The sequence below is a fragment of the Aquila chrysaetos genome, chromosome 12, assembly GCF_900496995.4.
Source record: "Aquila chrysaetos chrysaetos chromosome 12, bAquChr1.4, whole genome shotgun sequence".
In the NCBI taxonomy this organism is placed as follows: Eukaryota; Metazoa; Chordata; class Aves; order Accipitriformes; family Accipitridae; genus Aquila; species Aquila chrysaetos.
Window position 1 is genome coordinate 26974279 of NC_044015.1, and position 12033 is coordinate 26986311.

At 37.3% G+C, this 12033-nt stretch overlaps 1 protein-coding gene across 7 annotated transcripts in view; it reads right to left on the reverse strand.

Annotated features, from left to right (window-relative positions):
• The window catches only part of PRKACB (protein kinase cAMP-activated catalytic subunit beta), a 74716-nt gene that overhangs the window by 17198 nt on the left and 45485 nt on the right, over positions 1–12033 (reverse strand). For 4 of the 7 annotated variants that reach the window (XM_030033603.2, XM_030033600.2, XM_030033602.2 and 1 more), the window contains 3 exons: positions 5213–5221; positions 2294–2355; positions 1222–1350 (listed from right to left, as the gene is read on the reverse strand). In XM_030033603.2, coding sequence (XP_029889463.1) covers positions 1222–1350; positions 2294–2355; positions 5213–5221 — 200 coding nt within the window. The remainder of the gene's footprint in view (positions 1–1221; positions 1351–2293; positions 2356–5212; positions 5222–12033) is intronic. The other 3 variants (XM_030033604.2, XM_030033601.2, XM_030033607.2) reach the window with 1 other exon arrangement.

Here is a 12033-nt window from a genome sequence, read left to right on the forward strand (position 1 = left end):
AAAAAACAATGCCAGAATTGACACTAAAAGGTAAGTTTACTTTAGTTTCTTCTTGTCTGACCATTATACAGCAGTCTTTAATTACATGACACATTATTCAAGGTCCAGGACCCCAAATCACATGTAAAAAACACTGGAACTGCAACTCAGGGAAAACAGTTTGATTATGTCACTGCCACAGTTCCATTATATAAAATTACTCAGGAATGTAATAAAGCTTAAGTGCAAGAGTCCACATTGAGGCAATGCTGACTTTCATTTTGTCAGTTGCTGATATTAAGTTCTCTTTGCCAGATTAATATTTTCTTAATATAATTTTTGTCATACAGCAGCAAAGTTATGTACAGTGCCTTACAAATTAAGAAGAGCTCTGATGTTGACAACCTTTGAATCTACTAATCTAAATAATGTACTTCTGAAAAACTTGTCAAAACCATTGAAAACTAATTGTATTGATAAAATCCTTTAAAATACTTCTTAGGTTTCTGGAAATCTATTTTATTTAAAAACTAAACTTCATCAAATGACGCCACTTACTTAATCTAAGAGAATAAGCTGTTAAAAAAATCAGGCTGGAGTAACAATACAGATTCAGATGACAGCACTTAAGTTTTCAACACAGAAAATGCCTATTGGGTGACAGCCCTTCTGAGAGGGAGACTACTGTTCTATCTATGCAGCTACTATAGATGCAACAGGATTATTACATAATTATGCATACAAAAAGTAATACCTCATGGGATCAAGAATGGAAAATAAATAATTTGTGCAAACAATTTGTTAAATTATGGTTCATTAATGAAAATTTTGAGAATTTCTGATGCAAAGAGTCTTCCAGAATTTTGAGCTACCTGGCAAAAGTGTATTTATTTATTTATTTATTTTAACTAGAGCCCTACATTTTGCTTTTGCCAAAGAATATATAGGCCACCTTACAAAAGCTAAGCAAAGAATTTAACTGATGACATTTTATTAATGCCTTGGACACGACACAGAGCCTCTTTAGCCTGCCATTAATGTTACTGGCCATTGTAAGAATTCTACATGATCCCAACAACTGAATCTGCTGGCTAAAAAAGAAAGTCAAGCATTTGAAGTATCAGCAGTATCTAAGTGCCATAAGAAAAAGCACAGTAAGTGCAACAGTTTAGCCACAGTTACCAGATCTTTGTCTACATCAAACTCTTCTGTACCACAAAGACCACTAAAAATTACACCAACCTTCTGTTTATCCAGTATCTTCATAGCATAATACTGTTCTGTGGATTTATGTTTCACCATCATAACTCTCCCAAATGATCCTGTTCCAAGTGTTTTTTGCCTCTCAAAATCATCTAGGCCAGCAGTATTCTACATGTACAAGGATATAATGACATTATTTACAATCTAATAGCCAAAGACAATTTTAACTATATGAATTGAATTCATTTATGAAAGAAAAATGAGTAAAATTACACTTATGAAAGACAACTATAGCCAACTATACTGTTATAATTTCATGCCTGTCAAATTTTAATAAGAGATTTTACATTGCACTCATTAAAACAGAAGAAGACTTAACTGAATTGTATCAACACTTCTATAATTTGTCCATACAGATGACACGTGCTTAGTAAGAAACATTTAGCGGTGAACACATCATGAATTTAACATGCAGATAAATAACCCCCTCATGCTTCACAAACAAGAATATTCGAACATGCAATAAACCCCAAGCTCTGGAGACAGTTCTACATCAGAATTGTCTGGAGACCATATCACTGAATAAATTCTCTCAGATATTCATTACCATAGCATTTAAAATGCTGCTTTAAAAACAACAACGACCCTTCCCCAAACCCCCAAGTTTAACTTCTAAAAGATTTCTAACAAGCTTCTTAGCCTGCCCCCAAGCTCTGTGCAGTCAACTGAATACCCTTAATTCCCCCTAACACCATGGGGGAAATTATTAACAGGGTAAATTACAGATGTGTCAATGCTTATTGTTATAAAATGCCTGCTAAAACATGGCAATAGATTTTGAGTCTTGTCGTGTTGATGGCAAACATCATTCTCAGTAAGAAAAAGCTGTTGTTCACTATGAGCATTTCATCAGCTCAAATCTGGAGAAGACAAGAGACTCTGCTGATGAATTTCAATGACAAAACTGACATTAAAATGGAAACTCCTTTAAAAATTGCATTAAACTTATTTCTGTTTTCTGCACTGCTCATTACAGACTGATAACACACTGAAAACATTATTAAAAAAAAGTGCAATAGAGAAAATTATTGAATGCTTAAATGACTGATACCTGAGGGGGGCTTTCCCATTTTCTTAAAAAGTCTTCTTTGGCTTTGGCTAGGAACTCTTTCACTGAAAACATACAAAAAAGTACATTTTAATTAGTGTAATTCATCATGGATGCGAAGGAGATGCTTTGTTAATAAAATATGTAAATTTCATTATCAACTTCATTCTTCAACTCATAATATGCTTTTTTCATCATGTATGAAAGCAAGCACCAATGCCTCTAGAACTTCTACAATATCTCCAGGAGATCTCTAAGCTTTCTGGAGTAACTACATCATTCTACACAAATTACTTTACACCAGCTCTAATAACTCACAATAGTGTATACGCAAGCAGGCTTTAAGGTGATGTAAGATGTTCTTAATTTGACTGGGAAAAAACCACAAACACCTGACTTTTATAAATAGCCATTCCACAAAGGCAGACTTTTTATCTGTTTTTGTTAAATAAAAGTTACATTTTCTTTCAGCTGATTGAGCATAATGTCAATCTCATTGCTTTTTCCCCTCATCACCTTTATTTAAAGGCTGTTTGCAAGCTCAAGTACCAACTGGACAGCATTACTGCAAGCAAAGACAAAGCACAGGGCTACAACAACACCGCACATTAGGCATGCCCACAGTCAGAGAATATGTATTTTTAGAATTGATTTTCCACTGAAATTGAAGGCATGTATAATAGCAAAATTCTGGATGACTGTTCAAAATGTGCACCGACATATTTTGTTCAGATCATCTTTCAGCTGTTCTGGTTTTTTGAGTATCAATTATCAGCCAGATCAATGCAGATTACTTAATGCACAGTCATAAATGGGAGGTGTTTTCAGACATTGGTGTGGTTCTGAAAGAGTCACAGTATCAAGAAGAAAATATCATACTGTTTTTGTGTTCTCTGAATCATTTCACATAACACAATGTTAATAACAGTGGATTTTCTGTACTGTGATTTTCTGCCACAAGCAGTTTCTAAAAATACTCAGCAATGTGCCAAGATTATTCTGGTCAGTATCTAGAAAAACATGTTTTAGCAACTGTATTTTACTTTCTGATGGTCATAAAAAATTAGGTTTATAAGAGGCTGTAAACAATCATCTGATGAATCACAACCTTTTTGTACTTTACTTTTCAGAGAATACTAGTGTCTACACAGAGAACTTTTAAAAAATTCTCTTTTATTACCAGTACAGTTACAGCAGCAGTAAAAACAATGGCAGCCCTGGAGAAGGCTGGTTGTGAATTTTTTTGTTTCCCCCTCCTCCCCCCCCCGCCCCGCCCACAAGTGTGCTATGGGACTTCACTATCACAAAATACTCAAGGGAGGTTTATGGCTCCCACCGTCAGTGGCTCTGATGGAGCAGCAAATATAATGGAAATTTCAGAAAAACTGTCAAAAGTTCTGGCAGACCTCAAGGTTAGAAAAGTGTTTAAAGCATGATATCCACTCAGTTGTTTTAAGAGAAACAAGCAATATTAGAGAGAAGGAACATATTTATTACCCTAAACTTATGGTTGAGTAAGAAAAACATAGTTTATATCAAAGGAACTACTTTAAATTGCTATTAAAACTCACTGAGAGTTAAAAATATTTTAGTGGGTAATCAGTAAAAATGTTTGACATATTTATCCCGTCTGGGGAAAATATTTCCATTGTTTTTGAATTATGGGGGTTACTCATGTAATGACTTTTAATGATCCTAATTTGAGAAAAGGACAGGATTTCCTGTGGCATGAAACAATTTCTCAACACAAAAAAGGGAATGTCCAAATTCATGCCTGATGATCCTTCTTCCATTAGGAGAACAGAGATGACTTGATAAAGTGATGACCACCGATGAAGTTTTTAAAACATCAATTTATGTCAAAGTAGCATAAATATTATTTTCTCTTAATGACAAGAAAAAACCTAAGATGATCATTAAGATTACAAAAAAGCTGAGCCTTCAAACTTAAGTGGCTATAGCTTAGAAATGAATGTTAACTTTAACACTATATAGCACAACCAAAACATGAAATAATTGGTCTCATTTTTTTCATCTTATTACAGTACATTATGTCTTAAATATCCCTCATGCTATCTCCATTGCTCATATAAATAAATATTTTAAGTTTCCACATATTTTGCACTGAAATATAATTATTCAGTATTTATAAAAATACACAATGACATTTACATGTAGTCATCTTTGTCCTACTTATGGAATAAAGAAAGCTGTTGATGAAAAAAATGTGATCCAGCTGGAAATATTCAGATTGTGGAAGCATAAGAAAACTCTCCCAGTTCTAGAATATAAGCAAGCCACAAGCTTTCTTCTACCTTACTCTACTTTAATTTCACTCTCCTCTTGGAAAGCAGCACTGAACATGTATTTTCAAAATAAAGCTACCTAGTGGCACTCACTTACCTTAAAATTGCTATCTTTTAAAAATGATTTCATATTCTGTGGTGTGTTTTTTTTAGAATTACATTTTCTTCCTAATGAGAAAGTGGGTCAAATTGTGCCTGGTTCTCATTTTCAGAGGTCACCTGGTCTCCTACACCACAACACAATTCAGCAGGTGATTTCAAAGAGAATTTAGGCAACTTAAGTCACTTCTGAAAATAGGACTTAGAATTTGAAACAGGATAGGTACTTTTGAAAATTATATCTCAATCACAAAACATTAGCTTTTGCTACAGGAGAACACATTTCATTTCTACTTTTCTAGCACAGAATCAAAATTTATGCCAACTGGATAGTAGTGGCCATTGGTATTAATGTGAGGATACAAATAGGTTTATTAGATGATTACTTAGATGTTTTCCTCAAGTGCACATTTTTAGCCACCTTACACTGTGACGATGTGACTCTTGTTTGCTTTTCTAGTCTTTAAACTGTTCCTAGCATCTGTGACTTTGGGCACTAATGAAGGAATGAGCATACCAAAAGTCTCTATAGGTTCCCCAAGGGTTTGCAGGAACATTCACCCACACAGATGAGATGATGAAGAGAGGAAAGAAAGAGAAGAAAAAAAAAAGTTTTATGCATTTCCACAACAAACACATAGAAAACACAAATACATTCCACCCTTTCCCCTCCCCACTCAAGAAAAGACCCTGTAATAAACCAGCCCTTTCCCACACAGACAGAATGACTCATGCTAAGTCACAGAATGTTTGAGAAAAGAAAAGAGAAAAAAAACCCCAAAGGCAGCTAAATTCAGTATGAAAAAAAGATGATGCATCACAGAAATAAGCACAGCTTACAAAACTTCAGGAGATCAAGTTGGCATCTTTAATAATTAATCTATTCCAAGACACACACATCCAAGGAACTGTTGCTAACAAAAGTGTATCTATCTTCATCACAGCATGCCGGATCACAATAAAACCTGTAATCTGGTGATCTTCCCACTACTTAGCACTTTGTTCCAAAAGACAGCATGTGTGAATTGCATGGCATGTGGCGGATAGCACAGAAATGGCAAGCAGTCTCCAAAAAAAATTCACAATCAAATTTCAGTCCCGTTACCCAACAACAGCAACAGAACCCCTTGAAAAGTCTAAACTTGCTGTATGCAAACTGGAATGCATACAGGAATTCTGTACGGTCACCATACAAGCATGATTTAGTTTTGTAAGACTGTCAAAAAAAAGAACCCAGAAAGAGATGGTGATATACAAGTTCCCATAAACACTGAAGAGCAAGGATCACCCATATATAGCCGAGTGAAGTGAAGATGAGGATGCAAGGAGGGTATGCAAACAGACTCTATTCAGTCTAGTTTCATTGGTACAGCAGAAGTTGGAGTGAAGGAGGCTGAAACTAAAAGAGGAAAAGCTGTTGCTCAAGAAAGGAAGGTGCTGAAAGGAGAGAGCAAAGCATGACTAACAGCACTGGCACAGTGACGGCCACAGCAGCGGGTCAAAACAACTGGATGCATTAGGAAGGACACCAGCTGGAACTGGAGAAGATGCACAGTGGTCAGGGGATTAGGTAGGCACAAGCACACAGCGCAAACCTAGCTCTTTGAGACCAACAAGAGCAATCGTTGGCAGGAGAAGCAAGTTTTATGCAATGCAAACACCCAAAGCATATAGTAGCAAATCTGGGGAGATTCAGAAAAAGGTAGTAAGAAATGGAGTAATGGCCGAGGAGTCCCCACTGAAAGACTTCAAGCAGTTTTGTAACTTCTGCCTGCTTCAGTTCAAACCCTGGTCAGAAGAAATGCTACAGGTGCGCACACAGCTGGACAAAATATAAGCTATCCCCTCGCATATCAAGGGGAGACTGGGCCTGTGGAGAGCTGTACTCAGAACCAACGCAGCATGGTGATAAGCAGGAAAGTCTGCTGGAAGAGATTTCTAAGGGAAGTAGGACTCAAGATCCAGAGGTTCCTAGGTAATACCAGCATGCAAAGAGGTATTAAAAAGAAACAACCAACAAACAAACAAATGAAAAAAACTCTACCACACACAAAACCAAAAAAACCCTGAGCCCACTCTCAAACAGCAGGAGATTGTTATCTAACAGTATATTCACACAATGCATGGTATTTTTTTTTATTGATTAACTTTTTTATGAAAAGTTAGCAGTCTTATTAAAAAAAATTGTTAACGAAGGGTATGAGTACTATAAAGAGTACTCTGGCCTAAAACACAGTTTAAGAGCGAATGAATCAGAAGGAAGCCCCTGAAAAAAATTTAATGGGTTAGGACCTCTCAGTTGCAGAGGTGCAATGACAGCAGAGGGAAAAGGGTCACAGATGGAGCAGTCCTGAAGAGTTACCATGAATTACTTTGCCTTTCTCCCACCTCCCACATGCACTGTATTTGTTATTCTCAAGCACATCTCCCACAAAAGCCAGCAAGCCAGATTTTTTGGGGGGGGGGGGGGGGGGGGGGGGGGGGGAGAGAAAAAAAAAAAAGTATTTGGATAGGATTCATGGCAAGAAAGCAAGAACTAAACTGATTAAGACTAAACATTGGGCACCACTACAAACCCCCATCTGCTGCGCTAAATGCCAATCTCTGCTTGGTATTTAAAATGCCCTTTATCAAAATACAATTCAATTTTTGTTCCAAAACTGTAATATAATCACTTGAAGTCTGGAATTAAATGGGCTATTTAATTAAATCTCCAAATTTCATTTAAGGGAAAAATGAATACGTATGAAGAGATTCTGGTAAGTATATATGTCCATTTCATTTTTATAAAAACAATATTTATAGCCTTAAACATTATCAAGATGTATATAGATGCCTCAGTGAATCCTGTGGTTACCGTACCACATTTCAGAAGCGAGTAGTGTACGATTCAAGTTCTAAGTCCCATTCTTAGACCATTAACCTGTCATCTTAAATTTCTTTAAATTTCTCTTTTGATTAGCAGGAATAGTATCACAAGGCTTACAAGAAGATTTCTCTACCCTGGCAAGTGTTTGAAAATGAACACAACTAAGTGTTAAATATTATTATACCCTCAGAGGAAGTCGTGTGAGCACCAGTTAACATTTTAATAGCTGGGAAGCACTTCAAAACACAAACTAAAATGGTATCATTGAAACAGACCATCAACAAGAACAAAATGCTTTCTTTCTCACAATATGAAAACAGTGGGGAAAAAAAGTCCAATGTGATGAACGCCTGGTACAGGGCAAGTCAATCTTGTCTTAACACTGCAGTGAGACACACCTACTGGCCCTCTTGTGAAAAACTGACTGGCTATGGTTTTGCTTGTTTCTGCCTTAAGAGTTGCAAAGTCACTAAGGCTAGATTAATAAACTCTGCATCAGTTTAATATCTCATTTATCAAGTTTTTTACTTTGAGAGCAGGGTTTTTACCTTATATTTCAGTTTAAAAACTGTCATGGTTCAACCCCAGCTGGCAACTAAGCACCACACAGCCGCTCACTCACTTCCCCATGGTGGGATGGGGGAGAGAATCAGAAGAGCAAAAATGAGAAAACTTGTGGGCTGAGATAAAGACAGTTTAATAGGGAAAGTAAAAGCCACGCGCACAAGCAAAGCAAAACAAGGAATTCATTCACCACTTCCCATCGGCAGGCAGGTGTTCAGCCATCCCCAGGAAAGCGGGGCTCCATCATGTGTGATGGTCACTTGGGAAGACAAATGTCCCCCCCCTTCCTTCTTCTTCCCCCAGCTGTATGTGCTGAGCATGACGTCCTACGGTCTGGAATATCCCTTTGGTCAGTCGGGGTCGGCTGTCCCAGCTGTGTCCCCTCCCAGCTTCTTGTGCAGCCCCAGCCTCCTCGCAGATGGGGTGGGGTGAGAAGCAGAAGAGGCCTTGGCTCTGTGCAAGCACTGCTCAGCAGTCACTAAAACATCCCTGGGTTATCAACACTGTTTCCAGCACAAATCCAAACCACAGCCCCATACCAGCTACTATGAAGAAATTAACTCTATCCCAGCCAAAACCAGCACAAACACTAATTATGATACAACCAGGCGATGCAAAGCAAACTAACATACCAGCTGCAATGCATAAAAACCTTCCTTCAGTTAAAAAACCAACCAAACAAAAAACCCCAAACCCCAAACATACGGAGCAGTTTGGAAAGAGCCCATTTGCTGGGATACACAACCTAAAACTTCTTAGTAAATGAATGGTCATGTGAGAATTATTAACTGCATACAAGTTTGCTATTAAAATGGAAGCGCTAATAATTTAACTGCATGCTGTAAACACTTCTATGGAATACAGGGAAGGACTGGTAAGAAGCGGAGAAGAGAAGGGCATGGAAAAACCATGGAGAAAAAGGGAGAAGAACAGGATGAACAGGAAATTAAGACTGATGACAGCTGCAGTGCCTAAAGACTAAAAGAGAGCACTAGAATCTGATTTTTGGGGGAGCACATTCAGGAATTAATTTATGATGTGCAGCAATGGTAAAATACAAATTGTTCTTATCCCTTACAACTCACAATTTGGAACACAGACAAAATCTTGTTTTAATCCTGTCCATGATTTTGAAGTCTTGAGCTAGACAGTATTTTGTCAGTTTTATAAAAGCAAATTTGCAACAGTTAAGAGCTCTGTAAAGAGCCCAGCTTTCTTCTTCTTAATTACTTTTGTATTTTTTTATCATTTTAGTATTCACTGCTACAGGTTATAATTTTAAGCTGTAAATTAAAGGTGAAGTCTTATTTAATGTTCACCTCTTTAGTTGGCTGGCTAGACAGCAACAGCCTGCACAAGAGATGTGACAGATTTAGACAAACCAAAACAGGAGGCAGGTTTTCAGCTATCAGAGATAATACCTGTCTTGGTTGAATTGTGAGCAGTAGATACCCTAGTGCACACAACTGCCACAGTCAGACTGACTTCCTTCTTCTATTTTTATTACAGATAATAAAATCAATTTTATTTACAAATCCAATTTTCAGTCTTTCCCCCTTACTGTTTTTATGAAATCATAAAATACTGGTCCAAATAGAGGTGGTGAACCCTGCTAATGCCAAAAGTACAACTTAACAGAGACCACTCTGGGGAGACAGGACCAAACCCAACTAACAGAGTCACTTAAAATATGAATCCCTGAAATTTTGTTTAAAAACTCCCAAATGCATAATGTAAATCAGTAAATTTATTCAGTCACAAACACAATCAAGTCTTGTACTAGCTCTGCTCAGCAGAGTTGTACATGCATATATGTCCTGATTCAATCATCTTCCACCAAAACCAAGATGAGATAAAAAACTCTGGTGTCTTAATCTAAAAGAGAATCCAGACCCAATGCTCATCAAAGTTTATAAACAAATATACTTCATTAAAAAAGTGACTCCTCCCTCAAGACACACACAGATAAATGCCAAAAACCCCCAAACAAACAACCAAAACCTATGAACCAAGCTGGGATTTATTATTCAACTCCTTAATTATTGATTATAGACAAGACTTCCTCAGTGCAGACAAGCAGAATAGCTTCATGTGAACACCCAAACAAGGGACATGACCTAAAGTCTCCTGCAGATTCTTGGTGGGCAAAAGCTATTCCATCCCTTCAGGTACTTTGGTCCTACAGGGTGGCACCTCTCTTGCCCAAACTTTCCTTTCAAATTAAAGCATTACTAGCAACCTTTTGCTGATTGGTAAGAGTTCATTTTTTGTTCCAGTTCTCTAAACCAATCAGTTAGAACTGGCATCCAGTTAGCTCTGGAATATGTTAAAACTAAGCTTTGGCCTAAGGAAAGGAGTCTCTCTCATACCTTCTTCCTGCCCTTGAAGAGTTCATTGAAGGGAATTCTTCTAGACTACCAGAGATGACACATTCGTAAATCTGCTTCCTTTCTTGCAACAATCCACATGCTTTGAGGCTTAAAAGTCCAAGAAATAGCAGTTTGGTTTGTTAGGCTGCAGTTCAGTGTTCAGTATGGGCTGGTATAAATACCCCCCCAGTCCTGTCCTTCTACAGTCGCTCATCCCTGCCTCTCTATCATGACCTTCCTTGAAAGAGCAAGAGCATCCTTGTGGCTGACTGCCAAGCCAGGTCAGGCAATTAGGCCAGATTAGAAGTAATTGACAGAAGGCAGGGGAGGACAAGGGAAGCTAATTCTAATCCACAGCAGCTCCCAGTTCTTTTCATCACATGAATGCTTCTCCTGGGGTGAGGGAAGGGAGAAGTGGGGTGGCAATGGGCAAATATGTGGGGCAGTAGAACTGCTCATTTTCTGAAGGACTGCCAGTTTGTGCTAGTGTAATGTGACCATGAAAGTACGGCATTGGACTACCGAAAAGACTTCTGAGAAATAATTCTAATTTTAAGTTATTAATTTTCAGTTAATGTATTAGGTAAGTTAATTCTATTAACTTAAAATTTTAAATTAATAAATTATAACTTTAATAGAATTACTTTCAAATGCAGCACTTAACACTCCCTACGTATAAAATTAGTTCATACCAAAAAAGGTTACGTGAAGAAATCTTAACATGTAAAATCCTCAATTATCATACATTGATGTGCTTTGTGAGCAATTAGGAATTAAGCTTCATTGTGCAGTACCACCCTCTGTGGTTATAGCTGAACTTTGTCCAGCAAATAATCTAAAATGTTGCAACTACCACAGGACATATAGTGTAGAAGACCACCTTCCCGTGTGAAATGTAACAGTATTACTTTATAAAGAAAACTGTGCAAAAATTGTGAAAATTCAAACACCTCTTGTTTCTGCACTGCATGTATTTCCATGGTTACCATGAAGGCAGGAGGTGGGGGGGAGAAGAATACATTTTAAGAATGAGTTCCAAGAACAAAATTTTCTAGGGCACTAGTATAAAATATCTTGTATCAAATTCTTGAGTAGAGGTTTTTAGCAAATTCTAATAGTTAAAAACAAATATACAAGATAATAAAATTTTCCTCTTACAGTCAAAACCACATACCAAGCAAAATGTTTACAGCACCTGCTGCAGTTTTCCTCTAGTTAAGCCTGTGCACTGTTAAGATACTGGCTAACTGGCTAACACCAACTTTCCGTATTACTGCCCCACCTTCCCTCTTTGTAAAAGTTCAGTGACTAAAAAGGATAATATATTACTGGGCAGCTATCACTGAGAGTATGTTTTATGGTTGGATTCTTAGAAACAGTAAGCATAAATCTGCAGGTAGTTGATCTGACCTGCTTATTGACTGACCAATAAATAGCCTGCAAGCAGGCAATGCCTCTCATAATACTAGATACACTCATGCACAAATACCTTTTCTTTAGAAGTAACCCGTTTTACGAAACTCATTTCTTCCTTAT